This window comes from Rhyacophila brunnea, unplaced genomic scaffold, assembly GCF_057557595.1.
Source record: "Rhyacophila brunnea isolate RB1 unplaced genomic scaffold, BYU_Rbru_1.0 scaffold_21, whole genome shotgun sequence".
Lineage (NCBI taxonomy): Eukaryota > Metazoa > Arthropoda > Insecta > Trichoptera > Rhyacophilidae > Rhyacophila > Rhyacophila brunnea.
In genome coordinates this window covers 34,309,753-34,336,587 of record NW_028232871.1, presented here as the reverse complement: position 1 = coordinate 34,336,587, position 26,835 = coordinate 34,309,753, and the positions used below count along the sequence as shown (strand labels likewise).

The window sequence follows — 26,835 nt, the reverse complement described above, 5'->3', positions numbered from 1 at the left end:
AATATATTAGTATGTGACAATATTTAAGCGGATATGTTAGCATAATAGGACATTTGTAATATAAGTCTTTATTGCAACCTGTATAAGCAGATTTACCTTTCAATTACATAATATATCGTGGGTATTCTGCGAAAAAGCGCTAAGTCAAAATTTTACTGTTTTGACTTAATGATGAGGTAATCTTATTAAGAGTACGCTCTATAGTCTACAAAAACACACACAGTCATATCTATAAAACTGGAGAAGATAATTTATGTTATAAGTAAAAAATACATACATCTATTCAGAGAAAAAGCACTAAATGGACTTAGTGCATTTGCTTCTCTCATTCTCAGGCTATATTCACAAAATTCTGCGTGCAAAACTGCACTAAGTCATACTCAAAGCAATATCGCAGAAAGGAATTTGCCTTTTATATATATAAAAAAAGTTAAGTCCGTCCAAACTTTCAAACTCGATTATCTCAAAACTAGTATTTTTGACTTAATTCTTATTCGCAGAATACCCACGATATGCATTATATGTGACTAAATTTAAGCGGAAACGTTGGCAGATTAAAACAAAAATACTGCAAATACATGAACGCAAATTTGCAATATCCACCCGAATTGCAATGTGGGTAGAGTTCATTTTTCATCTGTTTACGAAATAACAAAAACTGTATTAGCAGACGCAGACGAGAACTTCCATGAATATGCCGTTTACAGGGATACTTGTATTATTCAGATGATACAGCTGAATTTACCGATTTATTAAAGATAATGAATCAGTACCTATGTAAACAATGAACTAAGCATTTTTTTATTTCCCAGCCCAATCGAAATGTGTAGATTGTATCCGACCTCAAGCACTTCTAGTTACGCCACTGATAGTGTTCATTCATTCTGAAAAGTGCTAAATATATTCATTCATTTTATAACTGTCAAAACAAATGGTATTGATCACCCGTATTTGGCTGTAAGTTTATTAGCACTTAATCAAACAGATGTTTCACCTCGAAAATATCTGCCAAGGACGCTGCATATTCTTTGGATTGTAAAATGATTATACCAAACGCTGTCTCAGTTGTCGTTCAACCTCAGCACCATGATCTTAAGGGTCTCGTGGGGGGCTGGAACCTCAAAAACTGGGAGACCGGTCACTGGGTCGAGGTAGTCCTTGTAATAAAGCTCGGTCAAGGCGATCATTCCGTATTTCTCGCAAATCTTCTGGGAAAATACACCAGTTGCATCGCCTTTAAACAGCTGAAACATAATATAAATTTATTTATTACATATTTGTTTTCGTATTATACTATTTTCACCAACGTAATAAATAATTCAGATAACAATTTTCTGTTGTGGCGAATTTCCATGGAAACTGTTTATTGACATCTAGCGGATTCACAGCGAAGGGAAATTGTTTGGAAAACTTTCAACAGATGTCTCTCATAACATATTTTTTTGTTCACATTGGAAAGATATTTTTATATTAGGATGAAAAATAAATCTACAGGTGAGTATTTTTAAATTATAAAAAATAATGTAATTAGGACTTATATGGAAAACTTGATAAATATATGGTACATAAATTATTAATTCCTATCAAATATTTAATTATTTATTAATTAGAAAAATTATTATTATTGCATTACATGTATTTAGTTACCAATGCGCCATTATACATATTAAAATACAATAAAAAATAATAAACAGTATGAAATTATAAATAAAAAAAGATGTAATCTATAATATAAAAATCAATATTTGTTTGTTTGTTCGTATTTTATGCGCTGCCATACCGTTCATCCGATTGCGATAAAACTTCATCAACTTATTGCTTGCACTTGCGCGAAGAGTATAGGCTATATATTAATATAAAAATGAATGTCTGTATGCCTGTCTGTCTGTCTTTCTGTCTGTCCCCTATGCGTTCCTATACCATTCATCCGATTGCGATGAAATTTTGGTAAGTGGTTGTATGCACACCCGTGAAGGTTTCTGAATTAGAAAAATCATCATCTTCTTCTTCTTCTTCATTCTATTTTCTTTTATTCGTATGGTTCCTATACCATTCATCCCAGTGGCGCCCCTAGGTTTTAATATTGGGGGGGGGGGGCAAGGAGGAGAATGAAAATTAGTCCCATAGGCTCTTTTTCTTCTTCACAGCCTAATTTTTCGTTTATCGGCCTTTTGTCTATTGCACTCGGTGTACCTACACCATGGTCCCCACATCCTGAAACGGGTTCTCAGGCTAGGATATTTGGCGGGCTCTCTACCTACCGCTAAGATTAAAGGCAGTGTGAAATACTACATCATTTTTTGCCGTGTTTTTATTTGTCTAATCTATTGGCTTTCAATTTCAATGTTTTTGGAGGGGGCAAGGCCCCTTGCCCCCCCCCCCCCTGGGTGCGCCACTGATTCATCAGATTGCGATGAAACCTTTGTCAGTTGTTGTGGTAACACCCGCAAAGGTTTCTGAATTAGTACAACCATCTTCTTCTTCTTAGTTCTATCTTCTTTTATTCGTATGGTCCCTATACCATTCATCCGATTGCGATAAAACTTTCGTTAGTGGTTGTGCCAACACCCGCGAAGGTTTCTGAATTAGTACAACCATCTTCTTCTTCTTCTTCTTCATTATATCTTCTTTTATTCGTATGATCCCTGTACCATTCATCCGATTGCGATGAAACCATCGTCAGTAGTTATGATAACACCCGCAAAGGTTTCTTAATTAGTACAACCATCATCTTCTATTCGTATGCGTTCCTATTCCATTCATCCGATTGCAATAAAATTTTCGACAGCAATTGTGCCAACACCCGCGAAAGTTTCTGAATTAGTACAACCATCTTATTCTTCTTCTTCTTCTATTCTATCTTCTTCTATTCGTATGTGTTCCTATACCATTCATCCGATTGCAATGATCGCGAAGGTTTCTGAATTGATACAACCATTTTTTCTTCTTTTTCTTCTATTCTATCTTCTTATATTTGTATACGTTCTATCACTCCCCTCCATTTTGGTACCTATGTGAAATTTTCAACTGTCACTTTGTGTTTTTTTTTCTTTTTTATCGTCTGGGTTCGGGATTTGGAGGTGGATAATTGACATAGGTACCAAAATGGAGGGGAGTGATAAGTGGCGCCCAACGTGGGGCGCCACTTATCACATCCCTCCATTTTGGTAAGAGAATTTCTCAACGTCGCTTTCTTTTCGACGACGGTTTCGTTGGAAAAAATCACAAGATGGCGCGCAGATCGCGACAAGCAGCAAAATCGCGAACGCGTACATTTCGCCCTCCGTAGAATTAAATTATAAAAAAATGTAACCATATAGTATAATATTAACGTTAAATAAACCTCGCCGTTTCTGATAACAATTCCGGTGTCATAATTATCCACCTTCCATCCCGAATCCAGACGAAAAAAAAAACACAAAGTGACAGTTGAGAAATTCTCTTACCAAAATGGAGGGATGTGATAGTTCTTATACCATTCATCCGATCGCGATGAAATTTTGACCAGTTGTTGTGCGCACGCCCGTGAAGGTTTCTGAATTAGTACAACCATCTTCTTCTTCTTCTATTCGTATGCGTTCCTATACCATTAATCCGATTGCAATGAAAATTTGGTGAGTTGTCGTGTGCATGCCTACGAAGATTTCTGAATTAGAAAATCATCATCTTCTTCTATTTGTATGCGTTCTTATACCATTCATCCGATTGCGATGAAACTTTTGTCAGTTGTTGTGCGCACACCTGCAAATATTTATAAATTAGTATTATATAAAATACAAAGTTTATTCTAATGGATTCAAGCTCTGTACTATTCCATTTAAGTCGTTTTTTGCGACCCGGGTTTCGCCTTTCGGCATCTTCAGGCGTCGTGTACACTCACCAAAGGCAAACACACACTGGCGTCGTGTACACTCACCAAAGGCAAACACACACTGACAGTCAGTGTGTGTTTGCCTTTGGTGAGTGTACACGACGCCTGAAGATGCCGAAAGGCGAAACCCGGGTCGCAAAAAACGACTTAAATGGAATAGTACAGAGCTTGAATCCATTAGAATTTAAATTCAAATTCCATCAAGTACCTTCGGTCGAAAGTATTAATATTACAAAGTTTATTGTTTGTTTGTTCCATCCAATTTTGATTTTTTTTACTACATATTAATAATATTAATAACGTTTTCATATTTTGGATTCGATTTTAATTTAGTGTTCTTTTGTTTGACCTTTACTTTATTAGAATTATTTTCATATTGCAATATTGTATTACACAGATATTTTAATATTAAATAAATATTTACCTGTTATTATTTTTGAAATATCTAAGATAAATATAACCAAGAAGCGACCCTGTGCGAAGCCGGGTACTTCAGCTAGTTACTAATAACAAGAAATATAAAAAAGCAATGATAAAAAAGAGACAGTACGTTTTATCTAAATATAAAAATAATAAAAACAATAATTATAAATTTAAACTATTTACTTTCACAAACATTATGAAGGTATGAAGAAAATCAACTTTTATGGCACTATGAAATAGGCTAATCGCACGATACACAGCATCATTACAACATCACAATCCGCCCTCTTACGGAGTATCACAAAGACAGTAGAATTACGAGTAATATTGGTAAGAACATGAAAATTGACAATTGCCAGTATAGACGGATTATAAATGTACCAACGAAGAAGTACAAAGAAATGCCTTAAAAGAGCAATCACTCTTCGGATGGACAAGGATTTCATTGATTGCATACCCAGAATCTTCCAAAGCTTCCTCTCAAGATATAAAATTGTTTTTGAACAGCACATTAATTATCACCTTAGCCGGTTTCAAACATACTTTCAGGAAGACAATATGAAAAAGTTTGCATGTTTTTAGGATCTGAAAGTAATGAGGGAAGCTACATAACATCTCATGCATCGAGGAATTCGTGTATTACTGGGGGTGCAAGATAAAATATGGAATGTGTATAATACAATTTGGGAATGGATTCCATGGAATCGACCATTTTGCTCGCCTGTGGCGCTGACAATCCTTTTGTATACTTATATCAAAATTATAAGAAAAAACAAAATACAGTCGTTATTACTCGTTAATATTAACGAAATTGATTGTCAATTATGTCACATGACTATTGGTTAATTTCATTTTTGTTATGCATGTGATGGATGGCTCAATTCAATGAAAGCAGTTTATTTAAAAAATAAAACTAATAAGTATGTTTCTAAAGTGAATATAAATGAAAACATATATTTTGTAAATGTGTATTCATAGCGCATTTAAAATAAATTTTGTTTTTTTTTATTCAAAACTAATCCGCCCACTCCTGTACTCCATAAGTACCAATCCACGTGCTAATTTTAGTCAGCAATTAGGAAGATACAGATGCTTGCAAGGAAGATGTAAAATTTGACTTATTTGATACTAACAACATTCCTTAAACGTTGTAGATAATCTATGTATATAATTTTGAAGCCTTATTATCCTTTATATTTATTTTAAACATTAATTGATGACTGCATAAAGTATTTTTATTACATAAAATAGTATTCTTTCAAACCTCTCGATCTAATGTTTTAGAATATAGACATATTTCAGTACATCCATGTGCAGTGGTGTTAAGATTTTTTAGATTTATTATTTTTTTAAACGCATTTATAATCTCTGTGATCCCAAATTTTACAAGAATTAGGCATTTTATTATTCAAAAAATGGGCACGATTAACACATTTGAAGATAATTCTAACCGGGAAAAAAATCGTTTTTTTTGAAAACCGTACATGTTCAAATACGGGCGTTAACGTGATCTTACTCCTTACTTCATTTATCGTTTGTCAATTTATGGCTACGGCCGTCTGTTGTAGCTTAGCTACTGGGAAATGCTAATAGAAATGGCGTATTTCAAACAAATACTACCTTATTCTTAGGTCAATAATATTATAAAACAATCATTATTTGTAGGATGTTTTATCACATTTGAATGGTCAAAAAATAGCTTATGATCAGTATCTTTAGAATTATCTTCAAATGTGTTAATCATGCCAATTTTTTGAGTAATAAAATGCCTAATTCTTGTCTAATTTGGTTCACAGAGAATATAATTTTTTTATCGTAAATATTTCACTATATAATTTTAACATTAATTTTACTAATAGTTTTATAAATGCGTTTAAAAATTAATAAATCTAAAAAATCTTAACACCACTGCACATGTATGTACTGAAATATGACATATTCTAAAACATTAGATGGAGAGGTTTAAAAGAATACTATTTTATGTACTTAATAAAAATACTTTATGCAGTCATCAAATGTTTAAAATAAATATAAAGGATAAAAAGGCTTCAAAATTATATAAATAGATTATCTACAACGTTTAAGGAATATCCAGGGTTATGCTCTGAAAATACCATAAAATCTCCATTTTGACCTACGTTGGGCATGTCGGTGCTTAAGTTCCTTAGGGCGGGTTTTGCCAGAACCACTCCGAATCGTTGCGCTCCTGATGATTATAATAATTAGGTATATATAGTTTGCTAAATATATTTAATAATTTATTATTATGAGCGTACGGTGTGACAGTGTCGACAAATGGAGTAAATTACTTAGTATCAAGAACGATTAATGGTGAATGAACAATGTAAAATTATTGATTACCTACAATTTCTGCACTAACAGTACTAGTTTGTAACTTGCCACTCTTAACTGACATCTGCCTCCGACAATTAGACTAATCAAACAATTAACGCATTCTCGTAACACGGTCTATTTCCAACCAAACAGACTTGACACATTTTCCGAGAGACGCTCAATACAATGAGACCACTAGTCCCCGATTTCCCGGGACACTATCTGGAACAAAACAAAATACTCAAACACACACTAATCTTTGGATATAAACATAACCAAGGCAAATATTCGAAGACTATGTCCAGGACCGAATTTAACATAAGGCTTAAGGGGATATTGCCCGGGTCCCCAAATTAGTATTAGTAACGTGGAATTAGTAAGATAAAATTGGTTTTATTTAAATTAATATTACAATGGCTCCATCACGAATTGACAGAGTTAATACCATGAAAGAAATTTGGAAACATGTATGATAAAACTTTAAAGCAGAGTATGTAGATAGCTACTGTCAATAAAGTGTACTATTACATTACCTATTGAAATCAATTTAAAAAAAAACAGGAATACCATTAAAAATATTTTTTAAAAATTGTAAAATACCGTTTACTGCGTTTGTAAGCCGGTAGTTTAGGGCCACTACACGCGTTAATATGACCCTGACTATATCTCCGTATTACATATTATAGGTCACCAACCGATCTGTACTGATTTTCACAATTGTTACCCTAGGATTGCTTATAAAGAAATCAGGGTCAGCGATACGAGTGGAGGAAAAAGGCCTCTATAACTGAGTTCCGGCAACCATTTTATGCGCTCAACGTAAATTTTTCATTCATTCCATAAATAAAACAAATAAAAAAATATTTATTCCGCTAATTTCGCACAGAACCGCCTTCGTTGACAAACTTAGTTTCACGTCGGCTCACTGCTCTAATGGACCACTGTTTCATTTTCTTTTTAACACTACAATATGCCACGAGGCTCAATTATAATAGTGTATAATGGAACAATCACAGAAACATCGAGACTACCTATTCAAAGCCACTGCCTTACATATTGGACTACGAGGGTCGCATATAATATACACTGTTTTGAAAATCGTTGCTGTGAGGAACATAAATGTTAAACACAAATTTGTTATCAGATTTGGTTAGTTCAAGCCATAGATGTATTAAATAGAGTTCAAGCCCTACTTCATCCATAAAGCCATGTTGTCAAATTGAATCTATTATATGCCTTGTTCTTAAAAACCACTTCATTAAGTAATGAGTTTTAATGATGTAGATATTTAGATATTGTGTAATATGCTCGGCCCCACGATGGCCGAGAGGCTTACGCGTCGGCTTATATGTCGTGGGTCCCAGGTTTGATTCCTGGGTCTGGCAAATACACATACTATTTTCCAATGTATGGTTTGAGTTAGAGTGTGGACCTAATAGGTTGAGCAAGTAGCTAACATCCATTTCTCATAAAAAAATCTGTTAATACAAACCTCCACTACGTGGATGGAAGCCCTATGATCTTCTTAGGATCTGATATGGCCAAAAGAAAAAAAAATATGTAAGAATGAATTTTATTTAATTGTGAATTAAATAAGTGTCGTCATCCAGCACGCCGAAAAAATGGTCACTCTAATAAATTACATCTCAATAGATTAATGCGAATAAAACTGGACGCAAGGCGAATGGACTGAAAATGAGGAATGATAAATTTATTACTCATAACGAAGTCAATTAAAATGAATATTGCATTCATTGGATAAGACTATTTTTAATACAAAATGTTGACACCTTTCCACAATGTTTCCACGACTATATTTTTTATATGCGATGAGCAATTACTCCATATTTTATTGACATAACAATGTTGTAGTTTTGTAACATTAGCTAACTACTGTGATATTGGTTATACCAATGACGTCATGCATTTTATGAATTAAAACCTTCCGTGATAAATACGAGTGCAGTTCTACCGAACTGTTCCGGGTAGCAGATGATGAAGCAAGGATCGCCCTGGGGATGACCTCCGTTAGGGGATGGCACGGAAAGAAGAAGATTTTGACAAATTTTAGACCTAAATACTTACCAGTAATCGATACAAAATAATAATACTTATCAAAACGTCTATAGAAACCTTATATCCATTATCCTTGGTAACTTGTATCGTCCTCCTCATGAGTTCTCCTGCCAGTCCTCGCCCTCTTGCCTTGCCATCCACTGAGATGATCCTGCACTCTAGGATACTGTCCACTCCGTACTTGCTGAATAAGTCCAGCGACTCTGTGATGCTGTACAATAGAGTGAAGATCTTGCAGTACTTTGCGTCGTCTAGGGTCTTCAGCTTCTCCAACGATTTAGTTGTGTCACCGGGCCTTAGCACGCCATTTAATGCGACTCCGAGGACCTGAAATTTTGAATAAAGCGTTTTATTATATTTTTTTATAACTGTACATATATCATATTTCCAAGTTTTTTTAAATCCAAAATTTGTTTTGTTTGTACTACGTATCGTTGGGTCTGGGATAGGGTAACAGTTTTTAACCAATCCTGGGCAAAGACATATTGGTACTATGTCGCAGTTAAAAGATATTTTTTTTTTTGGCCCACGATGGCCGAGCGGCTTAAGCGTCGGTCTATGCCATCGTGGATCCCAGATTCTAATCCCAGGTCTGGCAAATAAATATTGTTTTTCAATTTGTGTTTGAGTCAGAGTATGGACTTAATAGGTTGAGCAAGCGGCTAACATCCATATCTCGTAAAAATAAAAATCTGTTAATACAAACATCCACTCTGTGGAGGTCCATATAATCTTATTAGGATCGGACATGGTTTCTTTATCTATATACGGAAATCGAATGTCGTTTTATAACGTGTGATATTATTATATATTATCTCTAAGTATAATAATATTGAGCACATAAGAAATTATTAATTCAAGAGGTACACATTTGAAATAAAAAGTACAGATAAATCAACTTAGTAGAGAAAAAACAAAACAAAAAATAATTTTGTAGCAAAAGAAATAAAATAAAAAAACAACAATAATTCAAGGAAAATACAAATTAAACGATGAAATAGAATTTTAAAAACAAAATATTCGTTCATTTCATCGCTAAAAATGTCTACATCTCTAGGGCGTGCATTGACCAGCCGCACAGCCCTCGCTATTGGTGCCTGGTGGGCCTGACATGAGGTATAACAGCTTTCACTCAAAATAGGTCATAGCGACCACGCATGTAATTGACGGGTGCATATTTTTTTTTTCTTCAAAATATCAGGATTGAAAACTATACCACGTGAAAGCAGGGAAAATGCTTTAAGAGCAGAAGTGACCTACGATCTTCAAGAGAATGAACGGCGAGTATGCCTTGAAGAAAGTTAATCGGAAAATACTCGTTTGTGAAACTGTCAAAAGGAAAATATTTATATACATTAAAATAAAGATGTCGAAGAAATTTCTTCTGAGCACGCTCTAAAATAAGTTTATAGGAAATAATATATACAATGCAACAATATAAACAATATACTCGTACCTACACAAAATATATAAGCATATAAACGTACGCTCTATGATATATTATAAACGGATACATATTATCTTTTTTTATTCGTATTTTTGTGTAATCCAAGTTAAGCTAGAATATAAAGTTCCACTTCTTTTTCAAAATATAAATTTATCGTAAACAAATGGAATGATTTTCATGTTCAGTTTTATCTCGTAGATTTTGAGAAACCTAAACATCTGAATGGAAATTCGACATTTTCCTCGAATATATTTTCCAATCACACAAAATCAGTAAGTGAATTTTGCTACTATTTTTTCTCCACAAACCGATCATCATTTGTTTGGAAACATAGCCATACATGGAGTCAATGACGTGGAACACTAAGATAAAAGTGCGAAAAATACATAAAGGTTTGTGAAAAATTCGGGTATGAAAAGACATTCTTTTTTTGTCTCGATATTAATTTGATGTTCCGAAACGAAACGGGTAGACACCATGGCGTATCTACCTACATTTTGCAATGAATATTTTATTAACAATTCTTACTCAGAGGGGAATATCAGAATATACGTATGACTGACAAAGTTTAGTGTGCACTATTCATGGCGGGTCTTGACAGCCTACATCCACCCTTCGCTACTGCAGCGTCCGGTAGAGATGTTGGACGGTATTAATATTTTTTATTAGGTACCTACTTGCTGTTCATAATTAACCACTAAAACCGTTCAACTATCTACTGGAATCAATAAGTATCTTTAAAGAATACTTACTGTAAGCAATTAGGTCAACAGCTGTCACCTCTAAAGGTTATTACACATTGTGCTGGCATTTTGATTTTCATCATCGCCGACAATACAATCTCCATCAATAAACGATAAAGGGCCAGAAAAACGTATAAGTGATGCTTCATATTCGGGTATTACATCAATCGAGATAAATGAATGGATTCGAAGTCAAGGAACGGTTGATACTGGAGATAACTTTTTTGTTGAAACGGACTATGCAACAGGTGAATCAAATATTCGCTGAAGTGTACGCCAGACACAACTAAAAGACCTCGATTCAACAAGACAGGTGGAAACTTTCACACAATATTTTAGAGGTATTGTCCATGTGCAAAACTGGAAGATTAAGGAAATAATAAAAGCTTATGTTCTTTAGAGTATGAATGACAGGATGAAACGATGACATTTCGATCCAACAACCAAGGATATAAAAGTGAAGGAAAAGTACATAAAGGTGTGCGAAAATTTCAGGGACGAAGTTCGAGAATTTATTTTATCAGGCGAGAATTCCAGGGCCTCCCCTAACATTTCCAATACCACCCCTTTTCCCGACCTTGGCCGCGTCTTATTATTCTGCCCCCCTCGTTTATCTTACACAACCTCCTCCTACCCCCAACGCAGACACGCAGAGATACTCAATTTATAGTTCAGAATATCTTTCGTTATCAGTCTGGAAATTTAAGCACAATTGTTTTTTTCCGACTATTAAACATGGAAGTATTATGAAGAAAAAATCGATTGCTTAATTGTTGTGTGCGATTTTTTCAAATTTAGAATTTGCATTTACCTGAGATCTTCTCAGTATCTCACTCTCTCCTATATATTTAAATATATTGTCTAGCATGCGTTACAGACAGATAGATAGATCAATTAAGATTCGGGATTTTGGTATTCGGGATTTCGGCTTTCGGGATTTCGGCTTTCGGGATTTAGGCTTTCGGGATTTCGGCATTCGGGATTCCGTCCTTCGGGATTTCGACCCAAACCCAACTTTTTAGTACTTGTTCCACTTGTATTATTTAATAAATCTGGACCGGTATCGTCCGCCTCAGAGGGACATTTTCAACTGAATAATATTTATAAAACAGGTATTTACCAACACAATTTCAAAAAGGTGACGCAAATTAATAATCTACCAATACATAGCATTATCCGTCCAAAAGTACTTTGTCACTAACAATTAAATTTAAATTAATGAGATTGGATATTAATAATATTCATACTACTTCATGAAGGACACTAAATAATATATTATAAATTATATATAAATACGTTTTATTAAATTAATCAACAATACAATGCAGTTCCACCACGAATTGATAGTTAATACAATAAAATAAATTAAGACAAATATATAACTTAATAATAGCGTAAAGTTTGCAATCGTAATTTTGAGTTTTATTTTCATAGAAGTATTCTTTCTTTAATAGAAGGTTGTGTTCAACGTTTTTGAAAATGAAGGCCCGAATAATAAGAGAAATTAATTACTAAACGTAATTGTGTTTTCTATAACTCAGCAAACGAAGTCTAAGTTAAATGGAAACTGTATTATTTACAACATTACTTAGTATATTTAAGTACGATATTAATCTAAAGAGAAATACTTAGTAAAAATTTACTTTATGAAGTAAATTGTTGGAGTATTAAGTTAGTATAATATGTTTTATATCACTGAAACTGTAGACACTCGCTTCAGTGAAAACGTGCGGAGGATTGCGTTCAAACAACCCAAAAGAAGAATAAAAAATAGAAACGAGACAAATTTCACTTCCACTAATGATCTCAAATGCTTCAATGTTTTTAATGATTATTCAGTATCACTTGTATACTTTTATTATTTTAAATTTTGCTAAACATTTTATTTAATAGTATGTGTGTATCATGGCAACATCGTACCTACTCTTAAAATAAAGGCGTCTAAGTACTACATCGGACATGTTCATACTCATATTAAAATTGATTTATTTACATATTGTAGTGAGCTTTAAAAATACAAAAATCAAGACGACCACAACATTACAATTAGTATAACAATGAAATAAAAGTAAGAGAGTACGGCCCGTTTCAGATGGGACACCGGTGTCGCGCTTGATATAATATAGGAGGCCTTTGTATTCAAATAAACGGGCATTTGTATTATGTTTATGAACGCCCCAGAGTTAATTAGTCAACGCATAATTTCTCGTTATAAACTAGAACATAAAACTGGCTGCGGTAATAAAAACAAGTGTATCGGCGGCTTGAGAATGTAGCGGCCGACAGAAAAGTGTACCGGACACGCGTTAACTCATTAGCTCTTGGGTATTCATAAACATAATACAAAGGCCCCTTTATTCGAATAAAAATACCTCCTTATTAAAGTGCGGCCACACCGACAACAAGTCGCGCGACAACTCGTTAAATTTTACGATAATTATCATAATTGCTTAAGAAATTTTACGATAATTATCATGCTTATCGTAAAATTTAACGAGTTGTCGCGCGACTTGTTTTCGGTGTGGACCCGGCATTATATTCGAAAGCGACACCGGTGTCCCGTCTGAAACGGGGCTAAAAGTACGCAGAATGAGCTAAGTTGGGTTAAACGCTATTTTAAGAATTTATAAAACAATCCACAACAACTCATTTTCACGTAGGTGGAATATATCAATATCCGAAGCAATTTGGTTGAACAGAGTTGTCCTAATTGGTATTACCAATGGCAGGTTAGTTCTGCACCTTGAGAGAACAAACAACTTTACTGATGCTCTCGATTTCTAAGATAGTTTTCAGGGACACACAGGGCATTATTATCAAGCATGACAGAATTATCATTTACACCTCGTATAAGTCGGAAAAAACCGATCATCGAAGCATCCCTAAAAGAAAGTCAGTTGGGTTAAGCCACGGATAGTATCCATATAGCCTCGAGTAAATGTGTCAATGTTATAACATAAAGCAAGTGTTTCCTGCGTTATCAAAAGATTAATATAGAATTACGTAGCTACGTTAAGTCTTTGCGAATAATAATTGACCAGCATGCAATTAGTATTAAAATTGAATTTTCATTGCACAGGTCGTTCATTCATGATGTCACAACGATATTTTATAATTTTGACTACATTTTGCCGTAGCACAGTTGACCGTGAGTTCTCTTACCGGAAAAAGATGGCCGTATAATATTGAGATACAAAAATAACGCGTAGTTGCATGCAGACAGTAATTTTTGAATTTTATTAAATTCAATAAGATCAATATTTTGATATTGATTGGTATCAAATATCTGACAACAATGATGTCAATATTATCAGATATTTGATAGGCACGACTTGATATGTACAAGCACATAGGTACCAGAATTTTATATAAATACATGTTTGTATTTTTAATTTTTCTTATCGACCTATTTTCTTTTGTCTTTCCTTGTATTCCGGTGGTTTTTATTGAGTACTTTTTAGTGTTTTATTAAGACATGAGTTTGATCTCAATACTATACGGCCATCTATTTCCGATATAACACCTCACAATAGACTATTTTTTCCGGATACACGCTGAGAGAGCCTCATCTACGATGACATTTTTTGCGATGGATCGAGCATATTCGTAAATTAAACGAACAGTCGTCACTCTTGGTTTAACATTTTTTTTTTTAAATATAGATTGATTACAAGTTAGTCATTTTATGAAATTTTTATACTTTAAAAAATATGAATGATAATTATTAGCACACACACACACACATGTAATTTTGCAACCTAGGCATTGTTTAGGCGTATGACACAGGAATTGACCTCATTAGAAAGGGTATCAAAAGTAACCCCTAATAATATCATTGGCGTAACTGAACAAGGGTATAATGATTATTATTTTACTAAATGAAAGAGGCGTTGGGTGACACACATTCAGCCTATTACTGTACATACAGTGGCGTGTTAAGGGACGTGGAAGCACTGCCTGATGTTAAGACCCCCCACGATAAAAAAAAATACAATACACACCAGAAATCACATCCTCTAATACAAATAATTATTATTGAGGATGAGAGTCATTGCACATTATAATATCAGTGTGTATGTGTATTATTTTTGTGCAAAATTATTAATATTTTACTGAGTGCTTATATTACAGGCAAATTTGATGTTAGTTACACGGATTTTGTTAAGCATTGGGTATTCTTTTATACTTACATATTTTTATGATTTTGATATAATTTAGTAATTTTATGACTGGTTTGAACTGTTTCGAGGCCCCCTTTTAAATGTTTCGATGAATCGATTGTGTTATCTGCGTCAAATAAAAATGTAAACAGAGGCTAATGAGCCGTAATTTCGGACGGCAGGTCACGGATTCGTATACCGATGGCATGATAAAATTGACAGTAGGTATGTCGTTTATTCATGAACCCAATGGATGACGAATGTGTATAACTTGAAAACCTTTTTATTTATATCAAATCTTATTTTGGTATGGTCCCAATCACGGCCCTCACATCCTGAAGCGGGCCCCCGTGCCAGGATCTCTGGTAGGCCCCCTACCTATCACTAATTAAAGTCAGTATGGTGGTCTACAGTAACTTTTTCCAAATGGTGTTCGAGGTAAAATTAAGAGTATTTAGTTTATTTTTTAACGATTTTTTTAATACATCCACTTGAATTATTGATTTGTTGACTATCGACACACATCAAAAATTGCATCACATAACTACATGTTTAGAACCATAAGTAATCAACATTAATATTTTAAGTAAATTAGCGCCGCAGGCGACTTCTTTATTATCAGGGTCAATTTTTTATGTATGCTTATTTTACTTATCTGGTTGACCCACCACGCCGGGCCCCCAGGCTTGAGCCCTGTCAGCCCCCCCTCCCATTGTGGGGCCCATGGTCCCAGTATTGAAGCTCAATTGATTTAAATTGTAAATAATCAAAAAAATGTCTCAAATTGCAAGCTTCGTATTATTCTGTTAGGTGCTTCTGGTAGGTAGAGGATTCGCCTTGATGCTTTCTGTATTAAAGTGAAAAATTCGAGTAATATATACTTATATAATATTATAATTTTCCAATCTTTTCAATAGATTCAGAGTTTACTTTACTTATCCTTGATAAAGCTCATCATGATCCGTAAAGTTTCTTTATATGACGCGGTGAAGAACAATTAGTGATAAAGCCATTTTCTAAAATATAATTTGGGAAACTTTCTGTCTCTACTTTTCCCTTTGTAATTTTTATTTACCAAAATACTTTTTTCGAGATCCGGCAACAGATTGCAATCTCGTCGATTTTTTCGATTAAAAGTTTGATTGGATAGGCCGGTGAAGTAGTGAGGATGAAAAATTCAATTAAAACTCTCGAAAGTTAATCTATCTCCGGAGCCTTTGCAAAAAGGGCTGTATACATTATTTAAATTACCTACTTATAGTTTTCAAATAAGAAAATTTGGGTCATCAATCTTCCGCCCTAACAAATGATTGGCGGAACAAACAAAACATCTATACATACTAATAACACAATTCAAATTTATGTCCGTGGTTTCTAAATATTTTCACTTTGATCATTTACATTAATTATTTCAATTATTTACATAATACTAATATATATATATATATTTTAATATATTTTAAAGATATTGGACCAATATTGTTGAATTTTGCACGCCGTAGGTATAGAGTACATTATTGGTACCAATTTAGTAGAGGTTCCAAAGTGACAATATAATTTTGATAATCATTTCTATTAATTATTTCAATTATTTACATAATACTAATATGTATATTTTAAAGATACTGGACCAATATTGATGGATCTTGCAGAACGGGTATAGAGTACATTATTTGCCAATTTAGTAGAGGTTCCAAAGTGACAATGTAATAATTTTCATAATCATTTCCATTAATCATTTCAATTATTTACATAATACTAATATGTATATTTTAAAGATACTGGACCAATTTTGATGAATCTTTCGATGAATCGTATAACCTATGGAGTACATTATTGGGACCAATTCAGTAGAGGTTCCAAAGTTACAATATAAAACTTCTCGAAAATAACGCATTTACAAGATTTCACTTCGAGTGAGTGATCGAATAACAGTGATGGAGTGAGGCAACGTATTGATAGAGGGACGTGTGCCTATGCCCAACCGATTTGTGAATATGTTAAATTGTATATGCTCTTAACAATTATTATTTCAATCCATGATAAATTACCTATAATGATCATTTTTCTCCTAGACACTAATCCTCCTTTCAATAACTTCCTACTTAAAAATCCGCTGGGTAATAAAAAAAACCTTCGAATAGAAATAAAAACTCAACGACAATACAAACATTTTAAAATTAATTTCCCTATTCATTGTCGTTTTTAATTTATACGGGGGGTTAATGTCCAGGGGGCTTTTTCCCCAGGGAGTATAATATTATGTTCCGTTACAAAAATCTATTAAAAATATGTGAGTACTTCTTGGCATAATATCATCGGTGTTGATAACGATTTTTGTTCATCATCTAAGAAAAATATTATACAAATCTTCTGAGCAATGCGAAATGATATTAATTCGCTACTAATAAAACCTATAGTGAAATATTAATTCATATATTACCTCTCCATCTTCAATGGCTACTATGGAATATCCATCTTTCATCGTCTCCACGCACTGCCTTTCCAACTCCTCGTGGCCCTCTCCTTGAGGACAGAGCTGGACAGCTACATTGAGAGGCTCGTCTACGAAGAAACTTCTTCGAAGATGCTCTATCACCAGTGCATACTCGTTTTCTCCTACTATCCGGAAATCCATGATTTATATAATTAACCTGCAATAAATTAATACATACAAGGTTTGTATTTATTTGTCAACATATTTAAAAACATATATTTTTCAAACTGAACTAATTAGAGAGACCGATGATATGAGAATATTTGAATTAAATAATATCGGCTGTGAAATTAATGAAAAATAATTTTTAGTAATTATCTATCTTTTATTGATTTCATAGACTATAGAGGGTAAACAAAACTTAATATAAAGAGTACTTAGGTACCAAAATCTTTTAAATTACTTAAAATTTATATTTAAAAAAAACTACGATGCGTATTTGGGTTTGTAATCCTGAGATCACGCTGGATTTTTTGATCGCAAAATCGTGTGATGAATAATTACAAGATACAAAGAACTTTTTATATCCAACGTTTTTAAATTTTCTGTTGAATCATATAAACTTGACTTGACTAGCTTAAACGACCAAAAAAATGTATTTGATAGAAATAATACTGAAATGTCATTTTGACATTCATATTGATTTCCATAGTAACGCACGTATATATTAATAATTTAGTTGCTAGGACCCCAGACCCCTCTAGCAACCAATAATGGTGTCGAAATAACTTTTCATACAAAACAGAATTAACCGAAAATGAATTCAATTCTACTTAAAGATGGCTAAAAATAATGCATTGGCAACGTGTTCTGATATATTCTAAAAGTTTCAAATGTCTAGCTAGTCGGGAAGTTTGTTAAAAATCGATTGCAAGATTTATACCAGACAAAAAACCACCGGACAAATAAGAATACGGGCTAAGAAAAAATAAGAAATAAGAATAAAAAAACGTAAAATAATCCCTTGATTTCATAATTATCTTTTACATGATTTAAATCAGATAAGTAGTACATAATATGTTTTTCAATTATATAATATAATGAAAATGCCAAATTATCAATACAACAGCATAAAAACTTATTGCACATATCTCCTTTGTACATCTAATTTTATATTAGCTATTTTGTGTAAAAATTACATCCATTATTTTTTAACTATCTTTACCAGTTTTATATTCACTTTTCCCAACCTTTTTTACGTTGCGGCATACTTTATCAATTTTAATTATATTTTTGCAGCACACTGAATAATACTTATATACTGATCACTTTTGCTTAGATTCTTCCAATATAATTAAATTATAACGCATTTCATCAAACATTCACCACGTTGTGCAAATATCAATTTTGTATAAAATGAAAATTTCCAAAATTAAATATGTTTTGCAACTGTGTTTCATGTCTTTTTTATTTTCTTAACGCTTTCGCTGCTGAATAGATAATGAGATTTTAATTGCCCCCTTTAAAATGCACGTTAATTACATCGATTGGCCGCCTGGTCATTACGCACCGTGTGCGTCTTCCGCGTCCAAAGTATTAAACAATTTTTAGGTACCTATATATATATATATATATGAGAGGGCAGCAACTACCATTGGTGCACCCCTGGTTATCTAATCAATCAATGCAATCATATAATACAAAATATCAATATCATTAATACATAGATACACTTTTGGTACAATATATTATTATTATGATTATTCGCAGAAAAATAAAATATCGATTTGCTTCACGGATAATCAACTTGTCACCGATCAGTTAACAAAGCTATACAAATTTCACGTGAAGTCTGGTATATTTGAATTATCTGGAAACTTGTCAATCATCCATTATTCATTTCCATTGTACCATGTGATACATACGAACAAAATGAATTTATAAAATATGAGTCGCATAACATGATAATGTAAATGTTCTGTAAAATTTAATAAATTTAATCTAAATAATATTAAATTCTACACAAAATTTATATTATTATTTTGTTAAATTACATTCCACCAAATTAATGCTAACTCTATTATTAATATCACGTTAGATTAAAATGTATACTTAAAGTGATTTTGTCTTCGCATATGTGGTTTGTTAAAGCAAATTAAATCAAACTGTTATCCAGACTGTGCAAAACTCTAGTGACACATACGCTGTCATGAGGCCAAAACACTGATCTTGTGCTCCACCAATTAATTGTCAGGATTCCACAGGGTGTAAAAAAACATCCATGGAACAATCCGTGAAAATGGAGTATGGTGGCAAGAGCGTTAGGAGTCGAAACATCTGGGCAGCAGGATTCCCGAGAACCAGTCACCAGAAAATGAATTGAGTCATAAAGGTACATACATTATTTTTAGTTTGTCTCATGAGTTTATTTCATGGATAGTAGAAAAGGCGCCTACGGCACAATTTTCTCCAATATCATTGAAGATTATTTTATAAATGTAGGCTTCCATGATCTATCGATACGTCATATCGATCATTCCAAGTTGCTTTGCATTTTATTTCAAAATGTTAATAGATAATATATGACATAATTTTTGTTATGAGTATTTTGATGACAATAAAATATTGTTTCAACTTTTCTTGACTTTTTTCATATTTCTACTAAAAAAATATTTTTTAATTAGGGGCACGGAAATTTCGGGCTGGCACCCGGGCGGAAAACACCCTTGGCGCGTCCCTGAATCGCAGCGCCGGCTTAATCACGAACTGTACAATTTTTACGATGAGTAACGACGATATCGTAACATTTACAAGGATCTGAAGATCTGAAGCTGGGTGGGACAAATAAAATGACTGAATCAACGTCTACAAAGCCAGATGGATGACGACATGATGGAAGACCACACCCAATGGCCCCACTAAACCACTACATAGATCTACAGTTTATTACAAGACTCGAGAGCCGCACTCCCCCCCCCCCCATAAGTAAAAAGGCAGCTATTTGCCAAAGTCACATTTTTAGATAATGAGACATTCACGTTATTTCAACTTTTCAATAATGTGGATGAATCTTTTGATTTATAACATAAGCAAAAACCAGTATATTTTCAATCGATGCTGTGTTTTTGCTTATGAATCTCTTTATACTATCTTCTTATTTAGAATAACAACCGTTTTCGCAAAAATAATGAAAAACATTACATCAATTTTTATACTGAAATAAATTTTATACTGCTTTGGATTTTATGTAAAATGGTTCAGAATTTCACTTTGAATAAGTATCCGTACACTAACTCAACTTGTTATTTTTGTCGAAAAGCTGCCTTTTTGCTTATGGGGGCAGCGCAGTTTACCAACGTTTGTTTTATGACGACCGAGAGCAAAATTATAAGCCTTCAAAAGCCAAATAAACAAAATAGCTCAAACAAAGTAAAATAAGAGTCTATTATAAAAGTATGTACATTTTGATTCCCAGACGGGTTTCAACGATTTAATATTATACGATGGGCATCGTGTCACCAGAATTTTAAGTGCTGCCGAATTTATTACTCGCCTCGCAAATTTAATATATTAGGGGTTGATAAAGGGTGACTTTTTAAACTCTTACATATTATGTAGTTCCAATCTATTATATGTTATTATTTACTTATTTTACTACCTATATAAATTGCTTTCGTCTAACCAACAACTACTGCTAGAATTCAAAGTTTAAAATGATAAATTTCCGGACATTACGTTTTGATCCCAATCAGTATAATAATTTGTTTAATAATTTAACTATTAGTTATGGAATATTATGGGTAAGGTAATCAAAGAATTAATAACACGTCATTTAATATTGTAAGCGATTGATGAAAAACATCAGCTAACTAACGATTAAATTAAAGCATATATTATAACCATTAAAAGTTTTATCAAAAGTATAAACAAGACCTGAAAATGAAAACAATTAAAAGTTTTTCATATTCCGTCTCTTATGTAAATTACCACGTTTGATCCTTAGTTGATCAATGATAATATGAGATTCCATTCTAACATATTTCACGTGAAACAGTTGTTATCGCTTCTCTCAACGTATTTTATCCTAGCTCTGCATCAAACGCACATTGAAAAAAACAGCATGAGCTCCTCGGCCGTCAATATACTAACAGTAGCAAAGACTTGATACTAATCGATTATTTAACGCGTTCGTTTTTTTCTAAACATTATCTAGTATGTATTATTCCTCCAGCAACTAATAATGAGATTTCATCGTAAGAAACTAGCGTCAAGTTTAAATACTACAAAATTGTTGAGTCTGTAATCGTAACTAATATATGTATGTCTCACATTAGAGGAACATATTTTATGTACAATAACAATCAGTGACGTCCCGTGGGGATAGGTAGGTCATACGTTACATAGGGACGGTATAGTAGATATGAAAGGCGGCGAATAAAGTAATGCATACAGATATTACAACTTTTAAAAGCAGTGGTGGGTTTCAATGAAGCTAATGATGCATCGGTTTCATTATAAAGTGTCAATATCTTAGTTTAAAAAAATAACCTGATAACAAAATTATTGTTGTATTATAACACATATTATAATGACAGTTTATCATATAGGGAAAAAAATCACAAAGGTGCCTCCAAACCTGTCAGAGCTTCAGGCCTTCGACGTATGTATAGTAGGTTTCGTATAAATGTTCTAATTCCCAGTATGTATGCCAATTTAAAGAATTTTGTGTATTTTTGTTTCTTGAAGATAACCGAAAATAAATAAAACATAGTTGTAAGTAGGTGCCTAACATTTTTTCAGATAATTTAAAACTAAGTCTGCTTAAGGGTGGAATTTTGTCTAGGGACGTTAAGGACGGTAACAATATTATTTATAATAAACTAAATAAATTTCATTTATTCTTATTATTCGAGTATAACTCGAGTGTAATAGAATAATTGCTGGGTGTTATACTGAAAGGTCTGAAAATCTGAAAAGGTCTGGCGGGAGGCGCAGGAGTTGGCGATGGACCGAGGGAAGTGGCGCCAACTTGTGCTTGCCCTATGCCGCAGTGTTGGGACGTAACAGGGTGAAAGAAGAAGAAGTTATACTGAAGGTATATTGATCACTATCTAAGTGTATATTATTGTTATTCTCTTAGTTTATTATAATAGTTATATTTCGGTACAGCAAGCCGTCTTCAGTATTAGATCCTACTATTATGTGTGTATATACCACAAATTTTTATATATTTTTTTTTGAAAAATCAGGTTTCTCGTAAAAAGAGAATAATTACGATCTTTTTTTAAGTTATGAAACGCCAACATTATCAGTTGAATAAAATTTTCTATACTTACTCAGTGCTGGAAATGGAAAATTTTACGAACCGGACCGCTCGATAATTTTTAGAAAATATCATTATATCCATATGTAAAAATATAGGTTTTATACATAAATAAATGAATAATATATAAAAAAAGTGAATTGTATTGTTTTATAATAATGCACGAACCGGGGCGCAATATCTATTTTTCCACGAGACGGAGAGATTATCTCGGGAATTTCAAGAACCGGAACCTCACTCTGGTCCATTTCGAGCACTAAACTTACTGCTTATCATAATATAATATATATTGGGTTAATAATATAAAATAAAAAAGCTACTTAGACTACATACAGATAAAATTTACTTTTTATTAGAATATCAAACAATTTATTTGAAAGACGTACATAGTCTTTGTTATATTTATAAGAACTGAACTTTCCTAAGTAAGAAAGAACTACTTGGTATAATATTCACGTCTCAGCTGAAAATTTTGTCTGCTAGTTCCAATGTCATGACAACTTTTCTCGAGCTTTCAAAGTGTGTTCAGTATGTTTTTTTTTACTGGCGTGTTAAATATACATGAGTAAATGGCAGACATTATTGATTAAAGGCATCGTTTTTTTAGACCTACATAAATAAAAATGCAATGCAAATCTGCGTTTAAAAAAATGTTTTTACATTTTTTATAAACATTTATAATTGAATAGTGTAAGGGTTTGTTTACAACAATCATATATATCCGATTTTATTAAATTAGAACTCAAAATACTTAACATCACAGTTTGAAACTAATATAAATATAAGTAGGTAGTTTAAAGATTGATTTAAAATATATGTTTGTATAAATACGGCAGAATATAATTTTCTCAAATGCTTACGAGAGGCCGGTGACAATTCAAAGAAGTATTTTTCCCATACGGTAACTTAGAAAAGGTTTGATGAATTCTATTACATAATATTAATAATTACAATATATTATATATTTCGAACCCAAAGCTCTCGGGTGGAAATCCAGCGCCTTACGCACTGCACCACGAGAGCTGCCTTATATAATATATAATTAATAAACGTCGATATTAGTGGAGCCCCCAAGTGATGACTGATTTTGAGACATCCTACGATAAGAACTTAGCCATTTAGCATATATAGTACATTTTTGTATAATATGTATTTGCAAACGTACGTATATGATGTATAATATATTTCTTATTTTTGTTCATATTTGTGACAGATTTGGAGCCCCCTTTGTGAAATTTAGCTTGCTTGTTAAGCCATCACTGAGTATTAAATATACAGTAATACATTTAAAAACCAGACATTCTAAAAAAATAATATGTCTTTGATTAAGTTTTTAGAACTTTCTGATGAAGGAAGCGCGTTATGGGGTTTTGAAAAAAACTGCCACTAATCGGTATGTATTTAATTTACTTTTTTTTTTGGGATCTTCGTTAAAGTAAAAAAAATAAACAGACGTTTTTAATATCATTAAAAGAGTAGATTAAAAGAAACATTTGGAATCATCTTCTATGTTTCTGTTTTTTACTTACATAAAAATAATAATATTTCATGCAAATTTTCTGTAGAAATATTAAAATAAAAGCTTTTAAAGCTCACGTTTTGAAAACTTAACAATTTATAATACATTTGAAATACTCACCGGTCAATCACGCTAATAAACAGCAGGTGCCAAGACACGTGATATTTCAGTCAAATTTAAATAAATTAAAAATAATAATAAATATCTTTGTTTAAATAAATTTTTATAATGAGTAATAAAAAACGCAATTTCACCGAACTGTTAAAAAGTGCTAAAACGAATTTCGCTGAGAAATAATAATCTCGTCTCTTTGTTTTCCTTTTTTGAAAATGGAACGGCACGTTTTTCCCTGGCGGGAATCAGTCGGGGAATGATCTCGAAACTGAGACGGCTATATGGAAAATCGACTCGCCTCTCGCTCGCTCCCGCCGGGTTCTGACCTGTTTGCCTCGGGACTGGGAACTAGGCTATATACGCGGTGATATCGGGATACTACAGCTGAGAATTACGTGTACACGGATCGTAGTACCGTTTAACCGGTATACCGGTTTTAATAAGCACAAAACGTTTTTTTTATAATTTGCCGGTTATTGTTTACAAAAGTTCTATGATTATATTATTAGCGACGACTCCCAATGATTTAATGAAGATATTTCATGTAAAACGTAGAGACATTTTTATGACTTAAGTTTAGTTTTTGTCTTTATATTACTTTGTGTACTTGTCAAAAAACCCGGCGCAGCAACATATGTAAAAATACGTTAAATCAATTTAGATTAGGTTCTTATTTAGGAATTTTACTGTAGGTTTTGATTTGATTTTAGGATTAATGTCATTGCGTGATGCAAACCAGTTCACATCGTAAAATAAAAAAAATAGTTATTTAAGTTATAATAAACAGAAAGCAAGGTTGATTTCCATCACTTATTTATCATCATCATCAGCCTGAATTTATCCACTGCTGGATGAAGGCCTCTCTAAGCTGATTCCACGTCTCTTGGTCCTGTGCGTTGCATTGCCACGTACGTCCGCAAAACTTTATCATTTTTTCATCGATCCAGCGGCCTTTACCTTGCGGAAGTTTTGTACCTTTTGGATACCACTGGATGACTAAATTTGTCCAACAATCGTTGGACCATCACTTATTATTATGACAATATTATTACAAGTGCTTGTTTTATCGCATTGCAGCGGGCTGTTTTTTACTTTCATAAAATACAGATGGCGTAAACATTTGCGATCATAGATTAATACTACGTATGCACTTTTTAAAAGCCTACTGGTGTGTAAAGCTATTTTCTTAATTACATTTCCAATGATGTACACATAACAAACAAAACCGATGTGAATAGTTTCCATCTGTATTAAGTTGATAAAGATAATCACCGGTTTTATGAAAGGAATACCAGAATAACCGTACCGGTTTTCTTAAATACCGATACTAGAAAATAAATACTGGTATCTTTGTTTCTACCGGAGTTTTCATCCCTAGATACATAGCATAATATGCTAAAAGTTTGCATGCATGGCGTGAGAAACGTATATTTTGAAAATGTGTACGTATTCGACGATGGTACTGGTATTGAGTCATAGGCAGCAGTGGTGTGCGTCCGCGGCGAGGAAAGGGGATGCCGCTAAGCTAAGGGCTGCGGGTAGGCCTCGTTTATTTTATTCAGGCCACTTAAATTATAAACACGATATCTCAATCGGAAATCTGTTCCACGAAAGGGTATCTATTTAATTTCACATTTGTTACACTTTCAAGTTTTTCCAGTAATCTACTACATAGCGAGTTAATGTATTTAATACTGTAAATATTGTATACCTATATATTACTGTTTTCCAAACTTACAACATATTGATACCCAGTGACGTCCCGTGGGGGTAGGCAGATTGAGCGTCGCTTGGGGGCGGCAGTTACTCAAAGGGCGGCAAATCGAGGAGAATCATTTGATATATAACTATATATTATATATATATATATATAAATAGCTACCAAAACTTTGTAATACTTATTTAAAATATCTTTTCATTAAAAAAATCTGCTCACTGGTTCGAAACAAAATGTATTAATTAACATAAAAGGTTCAATAGGTCTGTAATTTTTGATGTCTAGTTTACTTCCATTGCCCTTCAACGTCCTTGGTTACCAATAACGACACGTGCAGATTTGCGAATAATTACAGTCTGACTTATTAACCAGTGCGCACGGAAGTTGCGTTGGCCGTCGAAACTAAAGATGCACCACTCTCTTACAGCGCGTCCCACCTACCGCTCCTGGTCCACGATTTTTGTCTGTATCGAAGCGTCGCGCCGTCATTATATCGATTATCGATTTAATAACGCCCAAACTTTTGCGATCTCAGGCTAAAAATATCAATACAAAATATGTTCCTAAGTTTTGTGAAGAAGAAAAGCGATCGCCCTTAATTCCTTAAGACAGAGCAAATTAATGTATCGAACAAATGACATATTAGAATCCACTGCATTACCACCGTCAAA

At 33.1% G+C, this 26,835-nt stretch overlaps 1 protein-coding gene across 1 annotated transcript; it reads right to left on the bottom strand.

Annotated features, from left to right (window-relative positions):
* Positions 1-783: 783 nt before the first annotated feature.
* Positions 784-24,538, bottom strand: LOC147070976 (arylalkylamine N-acetyltransferase 1-like). Its single transcript, XM_085948941.1, has 4 exons — positions 24,454-24,538; positions 17,498-17,708; positions 8,762-9,031; positions 784-1,244 (listed from the first exon to the last, which is right to left on the bottom strand). The coding sequence occupies exons 2-4, from the start codon at positions 17,690-17,692 to the stop codon at positions 1,062-1,064; spliced, it is 648 nt and encodes a 215-aa protein (XP_085805067.1). The 5' UTR covers positions 17,693-17,708; positions 24,454-24,538; the 3' UTR covers positions 784-1,061.
* Between the last annotated feature and the right edge of the window lie 2,297 nt (positions 24,539-26,835).

Excerpts from the sequence above, each read along its gene's own strand:
- LOC147070976 (XM_085948941.1), bottom strand. The coding sequence starts at position 17,692 with ATGGATTTCCGGATAGTAGGAGAAAACGAGTATGCACTGGTGATAGAG. Across the intron at positions 9,032-17,497 it reads TAGCCATTGAAGATGGAGAG|GTCCTCGGAGTCGCATTAAA; the intron begins GTAATATATGAA and ends TCAAAATTTCAG. Across the intron at positions 1,245-8,761 it reads CCAAGGATAATGGATATAAG|CTGTTTAAAGGCGATGCAAC; the intron begins GTTTCTATAGAC and ends ATTATGTTTCAG.